General features: G+C 36.9%; 2 protein-coding genes across 2 annotated transcripts; one reads left to right on the top strand and one right to left on the bottom strand.

Annotated features, from left to right (window-relative positions):
• Nucleotides 1–998: 998 nt before the first annotated feature.
• On the top strand, nucleotides 999–16,388 carry LOC5571078 (DNA-directed RNA polymerase III subunit RPC4). Its single transcript, XM_001659468.2, has 3 exons — nucleotides 999–1,431; nucleotides 4,052–4,410; nucleotides 15,892–16,388. The coding sequence occupies exons 1-3, from the start codon at nucleotides 1,169–1,171 to the stop codon at nucleotides 16,353–16,355; spliced, it is 1,086 nt and encodes a 361-aa protein (XP_001659518.1). The 5' UTR covers nucleotides 999–1,168; the 3' UTR covers nucleotides 16,356–16,388.
• A 6,902-nt stretch (nucleotides 16,389–23,290) lies between these two features.
• On the bottom strand, nucleotides 23,291–24,322 carry LOC5571079 (probable 28S ribosomal protein S26, mitochondrial). Its single transcript, XM_001659469.2, has 3 exons — nucleotides 24,318–24,322; nucleotides 24,222–24,238; nucleotides 23,291–23,961 (listed from the first exon to the last, which is right to left on the bottom strand). Exons 1-3 carry the CDS (start codon nucleotides 24,320–24,322, stop codon nucleotides 23,351–23,353), a joined length of 633 nt encoding a protein of 210 aa, XP_001659519.2. The 3' UTR covers nucleotides 23,291–23,350.
• Between the last annotated feature and the right edge of the window lie 549 nt (nucleotides 24,323–24,871).

Below are 24,871 nucleotides of genomic sequence, written 5' to 3'. Positions count from 1 at the left end.
ACTCGCTGGTGGTGACCAATCGATAAGATTTTCAGCACCAACAGTTGTCAGGCTCTCTAGATTTGTGCTCTTGAAAATTCGAGGTTTGGCTTCGATGCATCTTCACCTTAAACAGAGTTGTCCTGTTGCACTTGCTGGTGAAAATCTCTGTTTCCTGCAAGATGACGGTACTGCTGCTTTGCTTGGGCGTTCAATGCGAAGTCATCAAGCCCCTTTGCTTAGGTTGAAAGCGTCGATGCGTTAGAGAAGATATTTGTTAAAATATGAACAGGGTTTTGAATACACTCAATTTAATCGAATTGTAAAAGTTACTTACAAAAGCCGGCAGCAGTTCGTCCAAAAGTTTAAACATTTTAGTTGCTAGCTATAGCTGTTTTCTGCCATCTTGTTTACAATGTGAACAGTTGAAATTATGTGCAGGTATTGATAGTTCTACACTATGAGATAATACCCTTAAAATTTATTAACAACATTAATAGGTTTTATGTAAAGGCATGCATATTATATTGTGATGCATTTCAAAAATATGTGCGGATAAAGTATTTTCTAAAGTCACCAAATACAATTTGAAAGCGGCACATAAACTCATATTGAGGCCAAAAAAAATCTCTCTTATCTGTTTACCGCACATAAAATATAATGGTGCTTTGGTTTCAGTGTAGGAACCCCTTATGAAAATTCGCCACAAGAAATAGGATTGAAATTCATAAATTTGCCTTATGAAACCAGAACTATAAAAGTTTTCGCGGCAACCTGGAATCGAACCAAGAACCTTGCGCCGAAACGATAAAGCGTTCGTATTGCAATAATCGTTCCACCTTTCATAAGGCAAAATGTATGAAATTCGATAGTCCAGTTCGCTGTGTGAATGGTTTTTAGTGTCATTCGGGGTAACGTTCCTCGGTATAATGGATATCTCGGTAGGTTATCGGGCCAATCGTATTCAGCGAAATGGCAGGACCCTTTGTGAAACTGACAGCATAATGTTGTGTTTTCTTTGCGGTTTGGCATGTAGTCGACAGCCGACAGACGAAAACATCAAAAGCACGAGTTGTTGCGGAATTTCGCAAGTTCTCGGAGTGAAATTGAATTTTATTTAATTTTAACCATCAAACAAACAATAATTGTTACCTAAAAGTTTCTGTGCTCTCCGTTCTCCGTTGGTACCATGGAATCACCAGTGAAAATCAAGCAAGAACCGGGTCTCAAATCGAAACGCGGAAGCGCCTCCGGAATTCCTCCAACAGCAGCAGCATCTGCAGCCTCTGTTCCGATCCCAACCACTGCCACGATAAAAACCGAGCGCCTCACGTCCTTCAGAGTTCCCCGGGATCTCACCTTGGGAGGCTTGGCTAACGGCCGAAATGTGAAACCGGCCGCCAATAAGAAAGTCTACACGCCCAACTTGAATGCGGTGCGGAACAAAGACACGTAAGCATCTCTAGATTGGGATGGGGACCCTAAAAGTTCATTAACGAATTTCGCAAATTTTCTACTGAAAAGGAATCGCTAAAGAAATTTCTCGTCGATTCCTTGCAGAAATTTTCTACAGCGACTCCCATTTGAACTGACATTTCTTTTCAACTGCGTACTGCGATCAGAAAAAGCGTATTCTTGATCAATTCCTTGCAGAAATTTTCCATGCATCAAGATAGGCCGAGACATTACTTGTCAGCAGAGAATCAGGCTTAAACATGTACCTTCTTCTTTTTTTGGCATTGCGTCCTCACTGGTCTCACAAAGTCTGCTTCTCAGCTTAGAGCACTTCCACAGTTATTAACTAAGAGCTTTCTTTGCCAAAGTTGCCAGTTTCGCATTCGTATATCGTGTGGTAGGGTTGATGATACACTATACCCAGGGAAGTCAAGGAAATTTCCATCATGAAACGATGCTGGACCGATCGGGAATCGGACCCAGATACATTCAGCATGGCTTTGCTTTGTAGCCGCGGACTCAAACTACTCGGTTAAGGAAGGCTCCGCCCTGCTCCCTAATAAAGCTATTAAAAGTATTACCTAAAAAAATCCTTGGAGGAACTTTTGGAGGGATTCCAAGAGTTAAGGTGAAGATGAATCGAAGCCAAACTTGAAATTTTCAAGAGCACGGATCTGGAGAACCAAACGTCCGTTTAAGCTGAAACCCTAATCGATTGGTCACTAGCTGGTGGTAACCAATCGATTAGGTTTTCAGCTCAAACAAATGTTCGGTTCTTCAGATTTGTGCTCTTGAAAATTTCTAGTTTGGCTTCGAATCATCTTCACCTTAATGCATGAAAGAAAACTGGAGAAATTAACGTAGAAATTCTTGTAGGTCTTCTCATAAAAATCTCTAAACGAATCTCCCAAATAACTCTAGTATGATTCTATTTTGATTTTCTTGGAAGTACCGTCAAACGGGGTGACTTGCAACGGCGAGGTGACTTGCAACACATTGTAATTTACAACTAAATTTCACTATAAAACACAAACTTCAAAAGAAAATTCGTTTTAAATCGGTGCTTCAATATGTGTGACTAAGAATTCAAGTAGGGGCCACAATTTAAGCTGTTATTATAAAAATGTTTATACATTAAACATAATTCTTTTGAATGTCTTGAAAACTGATATTTGCTGGATGTTCAAAATCGTGACCTGAAAACATGAGATAGATTTAAATTACAAAAGTAATACTCTGCATGGTGTTTCTATAACTAATAGTAGATAATATGACGAATTTTATTTTACGAAATTGTAGCAACAACTTTTTAATAAAAGTCATTTTTATAAAAATGTATCTGTGCGGGGTGACTTGTAACACTTTATTTTTAAGCAATTTTGAGTTTTATAAAAATGAAAAACTTTTGTGTTAGTTCTACATTATAATCAAAAGAGTAAAAATTCATCGATCAACTACAAACACTTCCTAAAAATATTGTTCAGTTAAGATATTGGACCTTGATGAATTAACGCTTTTTTTTCATACAATAATATAGATCAATTATGTTCTTACAAAAACGTATTCAAAATGATCTTGTACTGGTTCGAATGCTTTAAATACATGAATAACAATACTTAACAAGTGTCACTAATAAAAAATATCAACATTTTGTTGGCAAAAACAAAATTAGCATTGAGTGTTGCAAGTCACCCCGCACAAGGACATTTAAAAAATTTCACCTTTTTGATGACTTTTGATATGACAAAATAATTCGATTCAATCCTCTATCATCCCATTCTGTAGGCGAGCCAGCCATTAAAAGTTCTACAAGGAATTTAGATTTTTAAATGACGTTTAGATCATGGCTTTGGTTGATTGAAGTTGAAAAGTGTTGCAAGTCACCCCGTTTGACGGTACTTCTGTAGGAACCTTGACAGATCTCCTATTGTAACAATAAGGGGAGAAAGCAGTGTTGTAAAAATTCAAACAATATCTGGAGAAAGTTTTCACGGTAATCCTTAATAAAATTACAGGAGGTAGAAGCGTTGGAGTGCTCAAGGAAATCCTGAAGAAATTCTGCTAAACATCCTCTGAAACACAACTGTAAAAAAATCTTGTTGGAGAAATCATTAGAAAAATTGATAATAAATCTGCGAGCTGTCCAGTGGAATACCTATAAATAAACGAAAACCGAATTTAGTACTATACCATTTTATTACACTAGAGCTTGTATCCTTTAACAGATACACGTATTTTGACTTCAACCTTAGGCTATACAGATGAGGTCGAAATACGCGTATCTGTCAAAGGATACGAACTCATAGTTTAATTATATAGAATAGTACTAAATTAGGTTTTTATTCATTTATTAGAGAAATTTCTGGATGGATCTCTGGTGGAGCCACTAAAAGTATGCCAGAAGAAATCTACACATTAATAGACAAATTTTGTGAAGCATTTCCTCGAAGAATCCGAGAAAAAAATCGTGAAGGATCTGTAAAATATAGTCGCCTAATATTCTCAGAAGGCTTCTCTGGAACCTCTAGAAATTGTCAGCAATTTTAGTTAAAATAAAGGCTTGCATTAAAATAGATACGAGCCCCGCCAGATCTAAAAATTGCATCTTCTTTCACAGGAACGTTAAAACAGCGTCCACCGGTCCGAAGCAGCGAGTCAAATCAGAACGCAAAGACAAGGACAAAGCCGGCGGCCGGAACAAGAGCTCACTCATCCAAACGGCGGGCATATTTTCCGAGGGTCTGGCGCAGCGCGTTTTGGCGCAACGGTCCAAGTATGACAAATATAACAGTTCCTCGAAGGAACCGGGAGAATCAATCCGGCGGCCGGTGTACCGAACAGAAATCAAAGTTGACCCGGAGGAAGAGCGGAAACGGATTTCCGACCTCTTCGGGGACGCAGAAGAGGACGAACTGCCACAGGAAGATGCCAAAAAGTATGAAAGCGATGTGACCATGCCGGTCAAGTTGGAGAACTGTGAGTATTCTATGATTGTAGTCTTTATCAGACCTGTTACGGCGAAAACATGGATTTTTGACGGCTTACAGCCGAATTCTTTGTAGCATATCGCAAACTCCTTTGGCCTGGGTGCGAGACAGCTTTAAGCTGCAAATTTATTAGCTCATTAGATCAAATTATAAAAGAACAAAATTTTACTTACACAATTCGGTATTAAGCTCAGTTTAGAATACAATAAATTCATCGGTAACATTTCTTCTCATATCTGTGATAGTAGATTAAGGTTAGAATAATACATTTTGTAATCGTCTAATAACTTACTGTGATAATTTCTGTGATATTAACTATAACTTCATTTAATTCATTGTGCATTTAAATACTACTGGTAGCTGTAAATAGTTTAAGGATTTTAGCAACTAACTCAATTAATAGCTACAAATAAGCAAATCACACCTGCATGACTATTAACTACAGTGCTAAGTACTGTAGTTCACAAATCTCTTTCTGCTATTATTTTGCTTTATCAATCACACACAAACATCATTTTGCTTGAGCAGTGTTGGCAGCAACATTCTCCCCGTAACACTGGCCATGGGTCCAGTTTTACCAAACCTAATAAATCTATCCCATTGCAATATTCGCGCAGTCTTATTTCCTATTGAACAGTGGAATAAAACCTTAATCCTCTTTGCATCATTACCTCATCAACCATAATGAACCTAAAGCTTCGCTTAATTTTCAAAATGAAGTAAGCTGCCACTTCGAAATAGCATTCGTTTCCCCGCAATAATTATTCGTTCGTTCCATCCGTTCATTGTTTTGTTATATCTGCAACGCTCGACTCGTAGGCCACCTTGATTTTGTTCCAAATGTAACCACCAGGAAACCGGAGTAGCTTTGGCAGATAATTATGTTTTAGAGCTACGCTGTGCGCATTGAATTGTACCGTTAGTTCTGATAGTAGATTCTTCACTCTGCCGGTCACCGTGAAGTTCGATAGCGAAGGATCAAAGTTCGGAATGTTCAAAGTTCTACCAGGTGTACTAGTATAGTAACACCATCCTTACTTATCCTTAGTACCGACAGGTCCGTCAAACTAATCCCCATATCTATCGGCAATGGCTGACGCGCGTCTACATTATGCCGCGTTGCTATTATACTTAGCGTAGTATTTCTTCTCTTCTTGAAAGCGTGTTTCGCGGCTCTCTTTCGTTGTGATGATCTCATTCCTGAAGTTACCAGAGATCGTATTACGTTCCGGCCTTTCTCCCGATTCGCCAACGCCGATATTTCGCCTCTTCTCTCCGTTTAAACATTTTCCGGTAGTCCAGGAAAAGTTTCGCCCATGTATCACGTGTCTGTTCCTGCCCCAGCAATCATCAGCATGGTTGACGATGGAGCCTAACTGTTCTTCCGGCTGCATAAACCAGCAAAGATGTCGAAGCCCACAAATTGTATTGTAAACACCGACTGATACCTTCTCCATCTTCGACCCACCGTTTTTCTTGCATTCACTCTTCCATACCTCATTATGCTTCATGTCTTGCTGTCTGTCGTGGTCTTCTTCGCAGCCTTGCCTTGATCTTCTAATGCTACGTACATGTTCTTGGCTAAGAGATCGGAAATGGCACTGTAAGTAATTACGGCTAAAATCGGAGCACTCACCGCAGTCGAAACGAGTACTCAAGCGACACATCGACGATGCTAGCTTGGGGGAGAACACTGCTTGATTTGAGTTATTTCTGAGCGATCTGAATTCACGTTGTTCGTACTGGTAAAGTGCACAACGATGGCTGCTACAGCGTACGATTGACATATTCATACTGTAGTCAGAACACGATAGCATACAACCGTCTCGATCCTTAAAGGTTGATCTATCTTCATTGATGCACTTTACTTTTCCGCCTTGCAGGGATCCGGAATTAATTGCACGGTCATTAAATGGGCATCCCATCTTCTTCTGTTTCAGTTTTATGGAGTCTATAGAGATGAATTTGTTTAGACCTATATTGACCTTCGAAAACGCTTCCAACCTTGCACTGGTCAAACAATTCTCCATCCATTCGTGAAATCTCCCGCCCAGTAAACTACTTTTCTGACATACTGTTTCACCGTCATCGCAGATGACAATTTTGATGATTGCCTCAAGCATTCCAACTCGGAGTGTTATTGGTTTCAGAAAAGGTGTCGGATCTGGATCGGGCGCGTGCGGTGCCACAAAGGTGGGAGGCGCGCTCGGGAGGTCGATCACTAAAACTGATAAGGAATTCGCAAGGTTATTGGAACAGATAGTCGTATCTAATTTTGAAAACTGATCTTTGTCAGAATTCACACTCAGTTTACTGTAGACAATCAGTGGTACACATACTTTCGTTACTGGATGCAAAGCAGAAATGTATGTACATACCGGTAACTGATTGATCATTCTACCGTCGTCTATCAAATTGCGATCATTCGGAACCAGTTTGAGAAATGCGCCGTTAATTTGCTGCTGTTTCCCATGTAGTGGTTGATCTACAAGTGGACTCACCATTGGATCAATCTTCACACAGTGCATAGACGGACGTTGTTGACTGAATTTCTCTGTTGATGAATCCTCCTCGTTCGGTGAACTGTTTACAACCGATCTGTTCGAAGAAGTCTCGTTGGTTGTTTGTTTATCAGCGTTCTCGCTGTGTATAGCACTCACATCAATACCGGTACCTTTTGTTAGGTTAACCTTTCTGCGCTTCGCAAATTGCTCATTTTAGCAGTTTGTATTTTATCTGTACAGCTCGCTTCTCTTGCTCCAAAGCCCTCCTCTCCGCATCATATTCGCGCTGCTGGATGGCGCGCTCTTCGTGAAGTTGCTATATAAGCTGAACTCTTGATAGCTGATACATCAATTGGTGTTGCTTCTACACTGAACGAAAACTCCCGCCTTGAATTGAATGATTATTGCTTCATCCGAGCCCCATACCTATTTTCAGACAAAATCAAGATGATTTTCATATTCGTGGAAATCATCTGTTTACAAATCATACCGAGTGAAAATCATCCAGTATTGGAAGGATTTTTATCTTCGAAATAGATGCCTCATATTGAATGATTATCATACACACATGTAAACAACCCTCCATTCGTAATATTTCCTATTTTGAAAGAACTCAAATAAAAAATAATAACCACGAAACGTTGATGGTTTATGTACATTAATTTTTATTTCTATAACGAGGTTACACAAATGTAACAATCTCCAGCCTTCAGGAACAGATGCCTACCTGCAGCGAACATTTTGTGTGATGTGGCTCCTTGCAAATAAATTAGTTTCGCAGCTTTGCTCCATCGAACCAAAACACTTGGATGTCAGCGATTGTAGTTGGTAGGTACCTTAAGGATGTGAAAATTAAATGCTATAAATGAGGATAATATTAGGTTCAAAGGGTAATTACCTGCAAAATCCACGAAGAAATCTCGCGTAACTTTTCAAAACGGCCTATCTAACAATTCACACATTTCGAGTAAATCGAGCTTGAAGGTTGTGAAAATATATTTTGAAACTGTATCAAAATGAAACAATTTTTCCCCACTGTTTTGCTTGTAGAGGGAAGCAGTGTAATAGAGTTCAACGTAAGAAATGAAATTTTGTCAATTTATTTGGAAATTACACTGAAATCTATAAAAACATCAGATAGGACGTTTTGACCAAAAATATGTATATAGGATAAATCACATAGGTCGTTCTGTTTCATCAATTGTTACATTGGACAATCACTTCGGTCATTTTGTTTCAGTTATAGTAACATCGGACATTTTGATTTGAGTACACAGCAAGCATGTTTTATTTCATTTTGTATCCACGTGCGTTGAACTGCTTCAACATTCAAGTTGAACTGCTCATTTTGTTGCGGTGTGATAATCGCAGGCACCAGCTGTGCTTTGTTTTGATTCATTCAATGCCACGACGTCACTTTTTCCCCTCCGTCTGTGTGTCCTATGTAACAACAGAAGGAGGGAAAACGTTGAGCTGTACATGGGACTTTTTGCTTTCTCGCTGTTTCTCTCTCAATCTTCTCCCCGTTTCAATGCTGGTTTCGCCTACACTTATTCGTGTGTGAGTTACCCACTGCACGATGGGTGGTGACGACTGTGTTGCATTCGGCACCAGCCGTCGGCGCAAACAAGCGGTGGGAAATGATGACGATGACGGCGCCGTCGATTGTGTTGTAGGAAGCCAATGCCAAACAAATACATACACCTTCTCCGCTCTTCGGTGAATTATTGCTCTGCAAATACCTATATGTGCGCAAGTCGCGCATGCACGTTGAACGTTTTGCTGCCGTGCCAAAATACAGTTTTGTGTACCTCGTTCTCTTTTTGTTATTAAGGCCGCACGGGACGTCATCATAATCACCCTATCCATTTCAAGAAGCAAATCCCAAGAACCACTCCATATATCGATGCGAAAATGTATCACTATGATTCTATATATGTAGTGCACAACCCGATAAATTTTCAGCTTCATCGGTTCACTAAAACTCGAGAATTGCTTCCACAAAATTTTGATGATTATTGTTAGAGTGAGACGAAAGATAGGGAAAATAACACGGTCTCCCGTGTCCCCTTAATATTAATATTATTATTAATATTTGAGCGTATTCAATATTGCGAGGCAGAGCGACTCTGAAAATATCGACATTTTGTTGCGGTGTGCTAATTGGAGACACCAGCTATGCTTTGTTTTGATTCATTCAATCCCACGACGGCATTTCTTCCCCTCCGTCTATGTGTCCTATGTAACAACAGAAGGAAGGGAAACGTTGAGCTGTATGTAGGACATTTTGCTCTCTCACTGATTCTCCCTCAATTTTTCCCCCGTTTTTATGACGGTTTCGCCCACATGATCATGTGTGAGTTTCCCACTGCATGACGTGGTGGTGGTGACGGCTGTGTTGCAATCAGCACCAGCCGTCGGTTGAAACAAGAAATTGCGGTGGGGAATGATGACGATGACGACGCCGTCCATCTTGTTGTAGGAACTTGAGAAAGGAACCCACGCCTAACAACATACAGCTTCTCCTCTCTTCGATGATTGATCGCTCTGAAAATATGTGTGAGCAAGTCGCGCATGTACGTTGCTCGTGTTGCTGCCGGGAAGCATATTTATACGCTTGATCGATCATGCATCTGAATCAGATTGATACAATGACATCATGATGCTCAATCTTGTGCTCAATATCATTCCCCTATATGCATGCAATGCCCTAATAATATGAAAAGAGAAGTTGCAGCTGATCCAATCCATCGAAACGGTAAAACATGGTTTGGCAAAAAGACCAAAATACCGTTTTGTGTAACTCATTCTCTTTTTGTCACTTGAGCGTTTTCAATTTTGCGAGGCAGTGCGACTCTGAAAATATCGACTGAAATGATTGAGAAGCAGTTATTATGGCATTCTATACATCTAAGTAGTGTCTCAGACACGCTTCTACAAATCATTCTACCTTTTAAACTCCATTTCAAAGCTTTATTCAGGAATGTCCAATGTAACATTAGAATCGTGTTTATTCATAAATGTTACATAGGACATGTGGTTGGTTCTCTGATCAAAGGTCCAATGTAACAATTGATTAAAAGCGATGCAGTTTTGAACATTGGTCATTTTGTTAAGCTTTTAATAGATTAATTTATTGTTGATATATCAGAACGAGTGTTCTAGTGTGCTGCTAAGTGGTGCAACGCAAATAATTTGCAATGATAATCTCGATTTGTTTACATTTGTTACTTAGGACGTTTTGAAAAGTTACGCGAGAAATGTTTGACATTCCACGCTGCCGCCGCCATATTCACGTTTAGATTTGCCAGAATGATTTGACATTTATGATCATTCCCTTTTCGCCTGATATTTCAGACAATAATTGAATGATTTTCGGTATGGGGCATAGTAGATATTAGAATCTGTCATAAGCTGCATGTTGTTCATTTATGTTATCATAATTCGATTATCTGCCTAATGTCATTAGAACATGGTCTGAAATTCATTACTGAATTGGATGATTTTTGGTTAATATTAAGTGGATGCATCATATTCTTCCAATGTCATTCAAAATGAGGAATATGAAGTTTTTAAAGCGTTTGAATTACAAATAATTCAATGTAGGACCGGAGTTTTCGTTCAGTGTATGCAACTATTGTTGGCCATCTTTCTCACGATAGTATGGGTGCGCGAGGTATTTGATTTTCGTTGTATCGGGGCGCGAAATATTGACGCTGCCTCCCGGTCGGATCACATACGTGGGCATGCTTTTAACTCTCTCGGAGCGCGAGATATCGACGCTGCTTCCAAGGCGAACTACATTCGTTGATTCGATTTTCATTCTATCGGAGCGCAAAATATAGACGCAGCTTCCCGATCGAATTAGGGGAACTTACGTATTGTCGGCCACTATAACGCCACTAAATTTATGCAGACTAAGGCACCGTCCACAAATTACGTAACGCTCTAGGGGAAAGGGGAGTAGACTCAAACGTTGCGGCTCAAACACAAAATTTATTTTTTTCATGCAAAGACCGTTGCGGAGGGGGGAATGGTCGAAAATTGTACATTTTAACGTTATGTCATAAATGGACACTGCCTAATTTCGTTTTCATTTATTTTATCGAATATTTTTTGTATTCAATCTCACTATGGCAGCATTTCGGCTGTAAAAAATTGCCATGTCATGGTCTTGCAGCAAGTGCGAATCCAGCCTAGAAGTTGCAGCGTGACGTCATGGTTAATTGATTGATTGATCTGCAAGAAAAATCCACGGAACACGATTATCGGATTACTTGAATTTCAGAGTTGCGTTTGAGTGGGTTACATGCTTGCCCCTATTCGCTACTCACACTACTATTTATTAGGGTGCCTGCTTATCTTCCAAAACCTTTCAAAACCAAAAACTTTTATGAATTCGAATCAAATTAGAAGAGAAACATCAAAGTTTGAGCCAAAAATATTAAGACTTAGAGGGGGGGCAAGCGTCTTGAAGGTAAATTTTCAAATTATAAAAAATGGCCTTCAGTCAAGTCACCATAACTTCGGTAATTTCTAACCAATTTCCTTTATCATTAAAAACCATTATCTTAAAAACTCAATTTATAAAAACTTTATAGAATATCAAATTTGTATAAACTCAAAACTAGTTTCAATGAAAAGTAGTTTACTCCAAATGTTTCCTCATTTTACTAAAATAATATCTTTGTTTGACCATAACTTCATGAATACTCAACCGATTCCAAATCTTTTTGCATGGTTTAGAAGCTTACTTAATTAATTACATACTTTTCATTCGACACATTTCACTAAAAAAAATTATTTGACCAAGTTATTCAACAAAAACTGCACAAAATCATGATTTCCTAACGAAAAACGTCAGTTTATTTTAAAATTTTTGTCAGTTGAACAATATTTTTAAAGCTGAAACTAGTTTTTCTCATTTGATAAACCTTTGAAAAGGACTTGTCAACAATTTTTAAATAATTTTGAAACAATAATATTTTTGCTCATGTTAAAAAAATATATGCACTATTCAACTCGTAATTAAAACAAAATGCTTTATAAACACAAGTTTTATAGAAAAAATGTAATTTTTGGCGAAAAAAACATAAATAATCCAAAGAAATTCGATTTTTTCTTTAAAAAATCATGTTTTCGGGTAGTTTTTGTTGCAAAACTAAGCCAAAACCATTTTTTTAGAAACATATGTTGTATGAAGAGTATGGAAACAACTATTTTTGCTTCACTTTAAAAGCGACAAAAGCTCTCTATAGCGACATTTTTAGGTCCCTTGAAAAAGATTTTAATGTTATCACTATTCTCTATAACGACATTTCTCTATTACGACGCTCCATTGCCATGTCGTTATAGGGGAAGATCCCCCAGTACCGGACACTTAAGCCACTAAATTCATAATTCGAAAAATATTGGTATTATGAGCTCGTGTTACCCATTTATGATAAATATTATCATTTTTATAGTGTATAAAAATAAATTTGAAAATATTAATATGAAGTTTGACATTGCATTTTGATGATGTATTTTAGTACCAAATTGATCGATCTTGAAACCCAATCACCCAATACCGGACACGATCTGAAAATGCGTCGAATTCTGTAAATTTGAACATCATTGAATGTGTTTACTATAGGAATAGTATACAATCGCCAATTCAATGCATTCGCAACATTTACAAGAACAATTTGAGTTTTTCTTAGTTTACAAGATGTCCATCAAAATCCTCTTTCATATATGATGGAAAATAGCACATTTTACGATGTTGTTCTGAATGTTCATTCTTCTTAATTTTATCGCATGTATGATACCATGATCGACGGAATCCATGAAAAATGAATGTATTTTGAGACACTGGTGCAATAATTACAAAGATAACATATAACAAATCAAGCTGTCCGAAACTGGGGGACAGGAGGTGCTTAGCCCAAAATTGTAATTTGTCCGTATTTGGTTCAATTATGGTACAAAATACATTTGTACTATCAAATTAGGATTATTTTCGAACATGTTTGCGTAATCCAAAGTATTTTTTCATATTCAAAATAATTACTAAAAAGGCTCAATATTAAGGCGATACGTCATTTTTTTCAATATTTTCAAACTTTTCTACTTTTTTAAAAAGGCATGCATATTTTAAGGATGTGTTATTCTACGCAAACATTAGTCTCCATAATAGCTTTCGTTCCTTCTAATAGACCATCTTGATTGGACCATGATTTCTCAATTTTTTGACTTTGTCCGGTATTGGGTGCTGTCCGGTACTGGGGGATCTCCCCCTAACAAGCTTCGACTGTGCAAACATTTGAAATAGGTTGAGTATTTATGAATTTAAGGTCAAACAAATATGAATTTTAAAATGAACTAAAATTTCGAGAAATCTACTTTTAACAAAGACTTGTTTAAGATTTAATTTGATGTTCTACAAAGTTTTCATAAATTTAATTTTGAAAATAATGATGCTAAAAGTTTTGAAATTGGTGAGAAATAACCGAAGTTATGGTGTCTTCACTTAAGGCCATTTTTTATAACTTAAAAATTCACCTTCAAGACGCATGCGCCACCCCTAAATTGTTAATAGGATAAGAGATAGAACTTAAGTTAAGTTAATAATATTAAAATTGCAGTCTGTGTGACCTGTAGTCAAAGAAGGTGAATAAATAAATATATAAATCTTAATATTTTTGGCTCAAACTTTGCGGTTTCTCTTCTAATATGATTTAAATTTATAAGAGCACACGAATTTTCGGTTTTGAGAACATTTGGAAAATAAGCCGCACCCTAGTGTCTATGCGCAAAAAATCGCTAAAAGGTAACGCGAAATTGAAAATTCTACAGGCTATTTTTACATTTTTTTTACGTTCATATTGTTCTCAGTGTATGAGAAAATCAGAATAGGCCCTTTGCAAATCAATGCACTTATGACTTGACACAAAAACATCATCCTCTGATTGCCTGTAGAACAACAGGAATTTTGCCAAAATAGTTTACATATTGAAAGATGCATATTTTATATGTTTCGCAGTATATTGATGTTTATGCGCTACAATCTTTAGATAAGAAAAGTATTGAAAGGCTCAATTATTACCAATACATCCTTTGTTGCCTAATTCCAATGCATTAATTAGTTGTGTTCGATTTTTTCAATGAATTTAAATTGTGAATAAAAAATAAACCGCAATTGAATATGGTTTTCTGGCAACCTATTCCCGTAATTGTGGGCTTCATAGCCGTGCGGTTAGTGTCACCGAGGCATTTAGCCGCATCGTGCTAAGGAGTGTGGGTTCGATTCCCGCCTCAGGCCGAAAACTTTTCGAGAGGAATGTTTTCTGACTGTGCCACTGGGCGTTGCATGCTAGTCCGTTGTCTAGTGTGGTGCTTCCTTCAAAGGGCAAAATAGCCCACTGGAAGCATTAACGTGTAGTGTCTTTCAATAAAAAGTGATTGCCGAGGAAAGCAAAGTGCATTAATTTTAATTTGTGATTTAAAGCATGACAATTCAGTATTTTTGAGTGTTTTATAGACAAATCAAAAGTTTAATAGTGCATGAGTGATCGGTGCGTAGCTTGTGTGACAAATTGGTATTAGAGCGGAGAATTGGACCTTTCAAAGTGGTGAGTTTTTCTTAAGCTGTTCTTGTATTGTTTTATTCGTCAGCTCACGAATGACGATAATTTCGTAAGCATTTATTTCATTCAATGATAAAACCCATGTTATATCATATTTTTGTGAAAGATGAGGTTTACATGGAAGAGTATAGTACAAGGAATATATTGAGTACATTGAAGGTAACTCTTGTTCCGTAGGAAAATCTTAACAAGGACGATAAGTTAGTGCTGCCGAAAATACCCTCAGGGTGCCGAAGCCATCATTTACCCTATAGAAGAGTGCATGGTGACGTCACGAAAAATTCTCCTTCTCTGTCCCTCTTTCATCACGCTCAATTGACTGTCCTGCTCTTTGACACTCACTGCTGGAATTGTTTAGATTTTTTTTATATGGAGTTGACATTCACTGCTGGAATTGTTGACATTTTTTATATGGAGTTTCGAGGTTAGGTCAAGCGTGCAACGATCTATCTTAAAGTTATGTTACGGCGAAAACATGGATTTTTGACGGCTTACAGCCGAATTCTTTGTAGCATATCGCAAACTCCTTTGGCCTGGGTGCGAGACAGCTTTAAGCTGCAAATTTATTAGCTCATTAGATCAAATTATAAAAGAACAAAATATTACTTACATAATTCGGTATTTAGCTCAGTTTAGAATACAATAAATTCATCCGTAACATTTCTTCTCATACCTGTGATAGTAGATTAAGGTTAGAATAATACATTTTGTAATCGTCTAATAACTTACTGTGATAATTCCTGTGATATTAACTATAACTTCATTTAATTCATTGTGCATGTAAATACTACTGGTAGCTGTAAATAGTTTAAGAATTTTAGCAACTAACTCAATTAATAGCTACAAATAAGCAAATCACACCTGCATGACTATTCACTACACTGCTCAGTACTGTAGTTCACAAATCTCTTTCTGCTATTATTTTGCTTTATCAATCACACACAAACATCATTTTGCTTGAGCAGTGTTGGCAGCAACAAGACCTTTGAATGTTTGTTCACGGTACACGATTTTTTAAATAGTATACGTAACATTCATAACGTTGTCGCAATAAAGATGTGTATCTAACTTATTTGAAATGGAAGCATGAAACGAGCTCACCAATTGATGATCCATTGTCGACAGAGCAGCTACAAATCACTTTTCTTCACCGACCGGTGTAATCATAATGAATCGTTATGCAATCTTTTAACTAAGATATCAGTACTTGTTTTTATATTATAACATTAAAATCTGTGAAACAATGGAGAAACAATCAAATTTTCTTCCAAAAAAACTATTAAAATCACTTCGTTTTACGATTTGTCATCAACTTCTACTTACCTGTTGCTCTTTCAGTGGACTACAAATTCACCGCACTAAAGCCCGAGGTCAAAGACGAGAAACCGAAACCCGAAGCGGGAGAGTTGCTCGAGTCTTTCAAAGTAACCGACAATCAGAACAATCTCTTCCTGTTGCAACTTCCGGACGCGCTGCCCGGTAAAACCGACACTGAAGTGCGGAAAACGGATTCCAATGGTGCCGGGGAGGAGGAAACCAAACCAGAACCCCAGCGTTGCACAGTGCGAGAGCTAGAAGAAGGCTACATAGGCAAGGTGATGCGATATCGCTCGGGTAAAGTAAAACTAGTGCTCGGCAATACGGTGTTCGATCTGTCCATGGGAATGGACAGTGGATTCCTGCAGGAACTGGTATCGATCACCACCAATTCGGAGGAACGGAGCGGAAATATCATAAATCTTGCGACGATCAAATCCAAACTGAACGCCTCGCCTGATTGGGAATATTTGTTTAAAAAGTGATATAATTGGGTAATAAATTGTTAAGCAAACTCGTGTTCATTGTATACACTTTACAGGGCCCTTAAACAGAGCGTTGGTGGTTAATCATACATTTAATCACGGTTTGAGATTAAATTTTGTGTTTAATTTGCAACAACGAAGTTTGAAAGATTATAATTATTGTGTATTTTTATTTACGGGGCTTTTCGCTCTTGGCGCTCTTGGAGTTTGCCACGCAACTTGAAATATTTTTGTATTAGGCATTTCACGGCGAAATTCTCTCTCTTTCGCTCTTCAACAAAACTTGAAAACAATGGTGCCAGTACCTGAATTAATTCCTGAAGCTTTTCCTCGAGGAATCTGAGACGAAATTCTTGAAGAGCCTGTTAAACGCGTTATAGTCTCTAAAGTTATTTTTTTCTGGAGCCTGTAAATTTTGCGTCAGGATTCAATGCAAGCAGAATAAAGAAAAGAAGAGACTTTAGAGGCCATTTTGGTTGAAATGGATACTTTAGATACCTTCCATTGAAAATAGAGACTTTTTTAGACTTCCATTAAAATAAAGACCAAGTCTCTAAAAAGAAATCTTAAACCAGTCCTGTCTCTAGGATTTTATCGGATCAACTTTTATTATCATTCATATTAAAAAAAATATGAATATCCTTTATATTAGGGCACAGAGCTACTTGGCCACTTCCATAATTCGTTTTTGTGCGTAATACGCCACTACTGGTATGAAATAATCTGCAGGCAGTGAATATTCTCAGAATCTCAGAAGTATCTTTTTAAACAAATTCAAACTCAAACTGTTTCGCTCAAGAAATGTAAAGAAATTCCTTGGGTAAACGGGTCAAGAAATTTCCTACAGAGAGCCTCCTTTGAAATAACATTTCTTCTCAACTGCGTACAGGGCGTACTGCAATCAGAAAAATCTGATTTTCTGGACCATTCCTGGGAAGAAATTTTCCACGCATCGCGATTCGTTTTCTTGTCAGTAGCAAACCAGCCTTTAAGGAAATAATATTTATTGATTAGGGCGGTCCACAGTGCTTCCAAGGGCCTAAATTCGTGATCGAAAATGTTTTGCGCCAGAAAAGTTGGTTTTAGAGGTATGGTGTCTTCAGAGAAGTTGTTCGGGATGTTGAAGCCCTTCTCAAGAAAGAATTATTTTTGTGATGAATCCACCTAGCAGTGAGATAGATTTTCACTTTTTTGAAAAAGTGGAGATACAGCAATGGTGTCTTCGGCAAAGTTGTAGATAATTTCACTACATGAAAATTTGCTGAAGACACTTTAGCTCTATCTATTGAATTTTAAGAGATATGGGTCATTTTTTGTGAACGACCCCTTAAAACTAGTTTTTTCGTTATATCTCTTTCTGGGTATTTTTGAGACTTTTCACATGTTCTACAAAGTTGTTTTAATTGATAAAATATGCATTTCTTCAGAAGACACAAAAAATGTATCTCTTATATTTTCGGAGTTATATGATATTTTATGTTGAAAAATTGACTATTTCACCTTCCTCTAACATTTACAGGGGCAAATTGGGGCAATATTTTTAGCTTGCATATAAAAGAGTAACTTAATAGCTATCAAATCCATGGTAACTGACACGTGGCACTGCTTTCCTTGACTACAAAATATGTTCCGTAAAATGTTGAAAAATTAAAAGTATGCAGCTTTTAATACCGTGTATTTTTTAAATACGCCATTTTTCATGGGTCTGGGTCATTTGGTATAAAGCCATTTGGCATAAGTTCATCTGGCATCAAGCCGTTTGTTATAAAAGACATTTGGCATAACGGTCATTTGGCACAATGCACACTGGTCCAGGAAGCTAATTTAGGCGGACATGAGGTTTTCGTCAAGATTTATTGATTTTAGAGCCATAGTTTATTCTGAGAATATGTTCAGAATTTTCAGTACTACAAAATGTACGGAACAAATTTTTTTTTACGGTGATCGCAAGAGTGACGTATACGTCAACTTTTTTCTTTTAACGAATCGAAAGTTGGTATGTTCAGCAAAGTTGTAGCAAATGATCATAGAAACAACTTTGCCGAACAAACTTTTTCTCGGTTTTGCTTCAGAGCTGAGATAATTAGGTATTTTTAATAAAAAATCGTTTTTTGCTCTTAAGTGTTTTATTTTTTAGTTTTATTGGCCTACTATGTTCTACAAAGTTTTTATACTTATCATTTGATACAACTTTGCTGAACATACCAAAGTTGTATTTCTTATGGTTTTCATGTTATTTAAGTTTTTCATCTTAAAATTAGCTATTTTGTATGCCTTGTATCTCAACTATGAGCACCTCAAAAAAAATATATCTTTCCATCAAATGATTTTGCAGTCTTTCAAGTACCTGTGAGCAAAATAAGGAGAAGATGATATTTTTCTATCTCGTTTAAAATCGATTTTACTAATAGACGTTATGAGATAAATCCATATTTATTGAATATTCATACATGCTCAACTCACAAAAGTCATGGCTACCTAAGCATATCAAACCAAAGGTAACACGTGTATTTATATAGAAATATAAAGTACATCGTTTTTCAGTTGTTTTCGATTAACTTGGGAGCTTCTGCAAGATATTCATCGTCTTTTCCTCTACCAGTATTAAATCTATTCCTAAGCAAGATCACCAGGTTGGAAGCCAATGGTCATTTAACATAAACACATTTATAAAGAACAGGTATATTTTGAAAGAAAGAATTTTATTCTAATTATGCGAAATGACCGTTATGATAAATGGCCATTATTTCAATTAGGGTTATGCCAAAATGACCATATGCTAAATCAGGGTGTCGACTCAATTTTGAAAATAAAATTCCCTGACTTTCCCTGACCTTCCAGTCGTTTTCCAGAAAAATTCCAGACCATGCTGATTTGTTGGTTTGGTATGTTTTAGATCGTATGAAACTGAGAAAAAGCTTTTACTTAAATACACATGTCAGATAACTTTCTCGTGCGTTTATTCAAGATGATATGATAATTGATTATTTACTTTTAAACTTCATAATTCATAGCAGTAAAAGTTAAGTATAAGCTCAGAAAATTCTGAGTCACGTATTGACCATATCATTTGGAACTTTCGAGCGCAAAATATACATTTAAAATTGTAAAAAGAAGTACTCCGATACTAAACTACTACTGGAGCTTGCTTGTCCGTTGTCTAGTGTTAAGTTACAGTCTGTCCAGCTAAATAACTGAAGACGGTCTCCGTGTCTTCATATAAAAAATACTTCTTCAGGGACTTTTCTTCACTTCTCCCATAAACTCCTTATTTTTTTTTTTGGTGGAAGAATCTAATTTTTGTACAATGTAACAAAACCAAAGAAGTTTTTTCTTGTTAGTGTGATCAAGGAAGAGTCCTTTTACATATCAGAACGATTGTCAGCCATTCAAAATTCACTAGATTTCACGAAAGTGTTCATGTTGCCTGATACTATTTCGTCCCAATGGATCATTGAAATAACTAAAACGGCCGCTATGGAAAGTATAGATAGCGCCACCGTAGCCTCGTGTGTTTGACAGAACATCAATGCTGTCAGAATGTTAAATTCCATATACAGTGGCGCCTTTGTTTTGTGCGGTGAGCACTTGCAAAATCTACCTTCAATGATCCATTTTCGAACTAGTTTTTCAGACATTTAGTGTGACTATCATTACCGTGAATGAAAGCAGCACGTCGTACTTATATAAATTTTGAACACTAGCCGAGGATTTCTGAATTTGAAAAATGAATCATTATTAATCTTTTAGGTTTATTACAAGAATACGTCGAAAGATTTTTTTTTTCAGGAGCCGCAAAGAATTTTTTGGATAATGTTTTCATTTTTTCATAGAATACTGCCAACAGCATTTCACGATGGTTCGTTACAGGTTATTTATTTTACCTAATATTTTAGGATCGAATCATATCATATCGGATTTTTTTTCCCTGAAGAATTCATCAAGACATTTCTAACAGAATGCATTTTGGGATTGAATAACGCTCCAATAATAAGTTTTCAGATACTCTTCTTGAGTTTGTCGTATCTTTAGCAAAGCTCGGAGAAACTCCTCTAAGAATTTTTCTATGAGTATCTCCACGTAATCTGTCAAACTGTCAAGACACATATTCCTTGAAAACAAATTCCGCAAATTTTAGCTTTCAAGCATTTTCTGGAATTTCATAAGAATTTCGGTTGAAGAAGGATCTTAAGAATATCTGGATAATTTCATGAGTATCCTAGAAAAAAAAAAAAAAACAAACTGGACATATTTGTTAGTAAGCTGTAAAAATCCTGAAGTAACGTTTGAATTCTAATTCAGGAAATTTGAAAAAAAATTTGGAAATTTGAAATACAGCAAAATGTAAAAATTGAAATTGAAAGAGATAGCCAAATGAAAAAATATCAGTATAAGAGCACTTTGCGATATTATCTTAATACGTACTATTTCCAGCAACAACCTGATAGAAAAAAAAAACAGTAAATATCCTGTTCTACAGATTTGTTCTCTTCAAATGAGATGCTTTATTGTTTTTCCTCTATTTATGGTTTTACCAGTTTTACTAAAATATTGAGCAAACTCGTCAAAATTGACATGATTTCATGAAGTGAACTCCATTTTTTCTCAAGATTTTGAGAAAAATAAGCGAAACTAGGCAACGAGTTGATTTAGGAAACTTTAGAACTAAATATTTTTGGAGCGGTCCACGCCAACTTCGAAGAGTACTGTTGATGCTTTTCATTTTAGAAAAATTTAGATTTTGAGGATAAGTATAAGTAGTAAAGTACAGTTCACTCTACAATGCATTTAAGCATTTGTTCTATGATGCACTGCATTTTTGAAAGATGGATTACCATCTTTTTCCATTATTCGTTTTAAATTGCAGACAATCAACTTGATTGATGTTATAGTAATTACATTTTTCCCTGACCTCTAGTGAAATTCCCTGATTTTCCCTGACTTTCCAGGTCAAAAATTAAATTCCCTGACATTCCCTGACTTTCCAGGTTTTTCCAGGTAGTCGACACCCTGTAAATGGTTTTAAGCCAGATGAACCGTTCTAATTTTTCATGGCTGAGTGGAAAATAATCAGGTCTTCTAGGATATGATATATTAGGTTATGACTGTAAAAACGTGATTTCTCAAATACTAAATATTTTTGGATGTTGTTAACGTGAAATAGTTAGTTATATTGAGTAAATATTGCACTATAACTTTTAAGACATAAATCTGGCGAAGTAGGCATCGAACAACAGTGATTTTTATTTTAGATTTGTGCATTAGTAGAAAGCATATGTCGGCCATTGGGATGACCATCTCTAGATTCCGATATGTTTCACTATAAGCACAGTGGATAATGTAAATAATCAATTCGCCTAAGATAGTCTTTTATGGAGAAAGAAATTGTTGAGAGAGAGGATCAAAGAAATAATCTACATAGGCAAAAATATTGTGATGTGGATAGTCGACTGTATTATCGCACAGAAATTTATAAAAAGGGTCTTATTTTAAATTTTCTTCTTCACATGCTCAAAAAGTAGTATCTAAAATCTTAAAATACACATATCAGCGAAATTATAGCTTGTTTATGGTAACACATGATAGTCCGTTTGAAAGCCATTTTGTTCGTATGTCACGCCACTTCATACATCTAGTTTTCACTGTAAATGAGAAGTATGACGTTTGATTTCAAGATATCCTATCTTAGGCAATATCACCATTAGCCAAAACTATTATATCATTGCGTAAAAGACCTGAAAATTGTTACTCAGCCCTGAAAAATGGCGTATTTAAAAAATAAACGGTATTAAAAGTTGCATAATTTTAATTTTTCAATATTTTACAGAACATATTTTGTAGGCAAGGAACGCAGTGCCACGTGTCAGTTACCATGGATTGATAGCTATTAAGTTACTCTTTTATATGCAAGCTAAAAATGTTGCCCCAATTTGCCCCTGTAAATGTTAGAGGAAGGTGAAATAGCCGATTTTTCAACATAAAATATCATATAACTCCCGAAAATATAAGAGATACATTTTTTGTGTCTTCTGAAGAAATGCATATTTTATCAATTAAAACAACTTTGTAGAACATGTGAAAAATCTCAAAAATACCCAGAAAGAGATATAACGAAAAAACTAGTTTTAAGGGGTCGTTCACAAAAAATGACCCATATCTCTTAAAATTCAATAGATAGAGCTAAAGTGTTTTCAGCAAATTTTCATGTAGTGAATTATCTACAACTTTTCCGAAGACACCATTGTTGTATCTCCACTTTTTCAAAAAAGTGAAAATCTATCTCACTGCTAGGTGGATTCATCATAAAAATAATTCTTTCTTAAGAAGGGCTTCAACATCCCGAACAACTTCTCTGAAGACACCATACCTCTAAAACCAACTTTTCTGGTGCAAAACATTTTCGATCACGAATATAGGCCCTTGGAAGCACTGTGCGGTCCAAAATAATAAAAAAAGGATAAACCAATTACAACTCCCATATCTCTCTCATAATCCCTATGATAAAAATAGAGTCCTGTCAACATTTCAACCGTTTTAGTGAGGGCTTAAAGGTGGCTCAATGGTATTGAAGGTTTATATGAAAATGTATAGAAGAAACTAAAATAACAGTTCTAAAACTAGAACAATCCTATAGATCATATTCATGTTGAGTATATTATGCATTATTGTACCTTATTACTCAAACTACGATAAAAAAAAGTTAGTAAAGCAGTTTTTGAGTTGTTTTTGGTCGTTTTTTTAAGTAGTAGTTTACAGTGCTATAATTCCACAAAGGAATTAAATAATAGCAAACAAATTGATGGATCTCTTCTTCCATCCGTCAACAAACCATTCAGGTTGTAGTAGACAACCTGCAGGCCATGCTAATGATCTGAAGCAATATTTTTTCCTGAGATGCCTAAGTGATACAGTTTGATATAAATCGTTAAGAAAACTTGTATTTTTCACATTCGCTTTATTAAAATCAACTAACGGCCACAATCTACAACACTCCCCTAATTTGAGGACTCCTGGTTTTGCTCCTCCCCAAGCCTACGAATATTTCCGCTCAAATCAATCGAAAAGTTGTAACTCATTGGTTGCACTAGAGCCATTTCAATCGCCTTGTCGATATTATCCCTAGTAATGTAGTTTCTGGCCAATTCTTTCTCCAATCGGACCCGTTCCTCGACTCGTTCGCGATTTTCCTGATCTCTCTGCTCCTTGGCAACCAGCCGTTCCAGGATGTAATTCTTCCTCTGTTCCCGTTCGTCGGCAAGCCGCTTCTCGCGAACCTCACCAATCTTCCGGTTCCATTCTTCGTTGATCCGTTGGATCTGTTCCCATTCGGAAGCTTCCTCCTCGGGCGTTTGGATAACCATTCCGGCACGGGACACCAACTTGGAAGCTTCGACCTCATCGATCAGGAATCGCCGCACCGCCTTCATCTGGGTGTGATAGACATTGTGCAGCCGCTTGAGCTCGGCCACTTCTTCCTCCACTTGCTGGTGGCGCTCCGGTACGCGGAAAAGTTTGCTTTTGGCCGTTCCGAGCCAACGCGGGCTTTCGACGATAGCGAACCGCTGTGTACTGCAGGAGGATTCGGCCTGCGGACTGCGGTTGGGCGCTCAGAATACACTTCGATGACAGCAATCCGACGGCGCAGGCAATGCCGGACATTTTTGAGGTGGTTTTTTAGTTTATCTCGTAGGGAAAAAGCACAGAATTCGATTCACTTTCGATTGAATAATCCGGCTGTATTTTTATTCGAGTGAGCAGCTGCTGAACAGAAACACGGGATGGATGGAGAAAAGTCAAAAAGTCGCGCATGTCAAAAATGGCAAACATGGAGCACGTTCTCAAAATAGAAACACGCAGAGAACAAACGCCAATGCAAGCATGCTCTAGAATAAGGGCGGTGATGAACTTTATTAAATTAAACTCTGTGAGACTCCTCCACACTCATAAACAAATACGCCTCACTTCATGTTCACGGGATTGAGGATTTTTTTTATATATATGATTAAACACCTTAAATATCCAAGAAAAAAATATGTGCGCAAATATGTTCTTTGAGAAATCAAGACTAAAGGCCCAAACGCAAATGATAGCGGAACGGCAACGGAATGCGGAACCGGTTCGCCAGCATGAACTATAATCAGCTTGTCGACTCAGTGTTGATCCAATTTCATTCGTTGTCAGCTCAGTCGAGATGTTGTGATACATGCTGGCGACCGGTTCCGCATTCCGTTGCCGTTCCGCTATCATTGCGTTTGGGCCTTAACAATTGAAAAGGCCCCATCTCCAAAAAGTAAACAATGAGAATAACGCAATCTTGGTTTGTCAAACAATAATTCAAATTTATATTATAAATTGAAGCATTTTATGAGATTTTATCGTCCAGAAAGTCGCTGAACAAATTGATTTATAGCAATGATAATCATTACTATCATATTAGCCAAAAATCCTACTAAAAAAACGAATTGAAGGTAATGAGGCTTTTATTTCACCAAAAGCTATGCAGCCCTTTAGATTTG

The sequence above is a fragment of the Aedes aegypti genome, chromosome 3, assembly GCF_002204515.2.
Source record: "Aedes aegypti strain LVP_AGWG chromosome 3, AaegL5.0 Primary Assembly, whole genome shotgun sequence".
NCBI classification, from domain to species: domain Eukaryota; kingdom Metazoa; phylum Arthropoda; class Insecta; order Diptera; family Culicidae; genus Aedes; species Aedes aegypti.
This window is presented reverse-complemented; position numbering and strand designations above follow the sequence as displayed.